This window comes from Nyctereutes procyonoides, unplaced genomic scaffold (genome assembly GCF_905146905.1).
Source record: "Nyctereutes procyonoides isolate TBG_1078 unplaced genomic scaffold, NYPRO_anot_genome, whole genome shotgun sequence".
Classification (NCBI taxonomy): Eukaryota; Metazoa; Chordata; class Mammalia; order Carnivora; family Canidae; genus Nyctereutes; species Nyctereutes procyonoides.
The window spans coordinates 21,841,567-21,844,647 of NW_026575147.1; the positions used below are offsets into that span (position 1 = coordinate 21,841,567).

At 45.3% G+C, this 3,081-nt stretch overlaps 1 protein-coding gene across 1 annotated transcript; it reads left to right on the plus strand.

Annotated features, from left to right (window-relative positions):
• The first annotated feature begins 334 nt into the window (after positions 1–334).
• Positions 335–1,683, plus strand: LOC129501423 (late cornified envelope protein 7A-like). Its single transcript, XM_055312550.1, has 2 exons — positions 335–426; positions 1,075–1,683. Exon 2 carries the CDS (start codon positions 1,096–1,098, stop codon positions 1,423–1,425), a length of 330 nt encoding a protein of 109 aa, XP_055168525.1. The 5' UTR covers positions 335–426; positions 1,075–1,095; the 3' UTR covers positions 1,426–1,683.
• Positions 1,684–3,081: the final 1,398 nt, after the last annotated feature.

Sequence of the window (3,081 nt, forward strand, 5' to 3'; positions counted from 1 at the left end):
TTGTTATAGAGCCTACATAAACTCCCATCAATGTCCTGTGTTGATCCAACATTTGTGGCCTTAGATTTTCATCTAAAGCTTGCATTGGATTCCTGGGGAATCCCTAAGTTCAGTCCCCAACCATACCCATTGTAAATTCCCTTGTAGATCATGAGCTTCTTATCTTTATGGAAATAATTCTAAGTTTTACAGAGGGAAGGGATGTTCTGGGAAGATATTCATGAAGATCCAGTGGTGACCCAGTATGACAAAGTGGCAGAATGACAGAGCCACAAGAATGTGGGAAGTTGCTATCATAACTACCTGGTTGGGAAGAGCTTTCACATCATCATGGCTCATTCACTTGATTTAGGTGTAGGATGTGTATAAAAGGCCTCCTCACTTTGCTTGACCTATCCATTGCCTTCCTGACTTTGAGAAAACAAGGTAAGTGTCCTTACTGATCTGATGGCAGTTTGGGGATCACTGGGATTGCCACAACTCAGCCGAATGGGACAAACCACTCCAGGTTGGAGAGAACGGAAACTGGTAATTGTGGAAAGATCAGGTTCATGGAAATCATCAGGTGGCTCAGAAGTAGCAATCCCAGAAGGGATGAATGCTAACTGAGATTAGGGTTGGGGTGAGGGAAGCTAGTTTGTAAGACAAGAGATACCTACACAGGGCTGAAATAGAACTGAAGACAGAGCCCATGATGTAAGAAAGAAAGAAAAAAAAAAGGAGGTGAAAAAGACAAGTGGTGTAACCACGGACTCAGGCTAACCAGGTGGTTTATAGAATGCATAAATGATAGCATGTCACAAAAATAATTTAAAGCTTTAGAAACTACCCAACTTGCTGCCTTGGAAGTCAGGAGTCTTGAAAGAACCAGGACAGGTTAAGAGAAGGTGTTATCAAATTAGAATTGGCCCCTGCCTGATTTCTCCTATGCCAGGAACGTAGGGCTTCTCCATTGTAAAGATATGGATCCTGGAGCTATAGGATCAGTTATAGAACTCAGACTCTGGAGAAAAATAGTGATATAAATAAAGTTTATAGTCACTGAATTTTCAAAATATCTGCATTGTTTTTTAGAGTAACTGAACTTTTGCCAAGATGTCCTGCCAGCAAAACCAGCAGAAGTGCCAGCTACCTGCCAAGTGCCTCCCCAAGTGTCCACCCAAGCGTCCACCTCAGGCCCTGCAGGCCCCACAGGTGCCACAGGCCTCAGCTCCATGTCCAGCTCCCTGCCCAGCCCCCTGCCCCCCACCTGCCCCCTCCTGCTGTGTCCCCAGTTGCTGTATCACTGGCTTCAGAGGCTGCTGCTCTCTAGGGTCTCACGGGTTTCCAGGAGTCTGTCTAGGCCAGCCCCAGCCTTCCAACTGCTGGGAGAGGGAGCCTTCTGGGTGTTCCAGTTTTTGCCATAGATTTGGGGGCTGCAGCTGACCTGAAGGTTTTGAGGAGCTAAAGATCCATAGCCAAGGATGAGCCTGGAGTTGACAACTTTCTTTACTCTCACACTATTCTCCATTCTCCTCCTGAACTAAGCTGCCTAGATGTATACCTAGGATTCCTCTTTTTGCTGAGAACCTCAGACCACTTAGCCTTAGCTTTGGTTCTATATCAAGAAGACCTGAATGCTACAGAAAACTCTGCTTCTCAAAGCTTTGTCAACATGCAAAAATAAAGCCTATCTTCCCTACACTCTGAGCTTCTTGGTGTTTGTTGATGCCTCCATCCTCAGCTCTGGGGAGCTCCCATTAACCTGGATTCTTTTTTTTTTTAAGATTTTTAATTTATTTATTAGAGATACAGAGAGAGTGAGAGAGAGAGAGAAGCAGGCTCCATGCTGGGAGCCTGATGTGGGACTCGAGCCCGGGTCTCCAGGATCACACCCTGGGCTGAAGGTGGCGCTAAACTGCTAAGCCACCAGGGCTGCCCTAACCTGGATTCTTCAAATAGAACCCACAGAGAGCCAGCCAGATGGGAAGTTCCCACCAAGGGAGGTCCTAGACCTGAGCCATTTGAGAGGAAAGATCCAGAGGAGAGTAATGGGGTACTCCCAAAACATCAGTGACCCTGTTCCACTGCTGCTGCTGCTACCATCTATACTCTGCTCCCCAGCCCTGAAATTTAGCCTCCAGATCTTTCTGACTTGAGAGAATCCCATACTCAAGAAAGAAATGGGTACTTGTCATTTTCGGATCTTAGTTCAAAAAGCCACAACAAATATTCTCCTTGAGCATATCTCACGACTTCTATTTACACAGGAGCCAGAGTCTAGCCAGTGACCCAGTTAGCACAATTCTCTTGACAGACTTTTAATATCTACCCTTTGTGGTTTCTTTTCTCCTTGTACTCAATGGAGCAAATGGCAATGTGCTCAGAAGCAAGTTCTTAAAGCTCTGTCTTTTCTAACCCAACAGTGGGCCATAGGCAACAGCAATGCTTGTGCTCATCCTCCAAGCCTAGGGTTCTTAGCCACAGGATCAAGACACTGGTGTCTTGCAACCAGTGGGAGACAAGGGATGGAACCCTTGTCCATGGTCTGTACCCCAGAAGTCACATATACCCCAGACCTTAGATCAACCAAGCCACAGCTATGTGAACAACTGGGCTCATGTGGTTGAGTGAGTCTCACACGTGAATGGAATCTGCTTAGTGTGCTTTAGCAGAAGAGATCGAAGGCCCTTGCTCTCACATCAAAATAAATTATTAAAAGTCATGGCTGGCCAGGGGCATCCATGTCACTGAGAGCTTTGGGTTTTAGCATAAAGTTGGACCTGATCACCTTCTTTTATATTCCAATCAACCCTCAGTCTAAGGGAGAAAGTTGTTTGATCAGTAGTTTTCAACCTCTGACAAAGGCAGCAGTAGGCTTCTAGAGAGGTATTTCAGAGCTTCTTGAGCAGTCTTTGAGAGGGAAACTGTGTGTGTGTGTGTGTGTGTATTTATTTATTTTAAATGCTGTGATAATATTCAGCATGATTACTTAGAAGTGTTAAATAACCAGTGATAAATGGTAACACCTTGGAGTTCATCAGGCTTTCCAGGCAATCTGGGCCATTAACACAACTAACAAATGTCAGAGCAAAAATGTTG

What these genes read in the sequence shown, in the direction of transcription:
- LOC129501423 (XM_055312550.1), top strand. Translation starts at nt 1,096, where the DNA reads ATGTCCTGCCAGCAAAACCAGCAGAAGTGCCAGCTACCTGCCAAGTGC.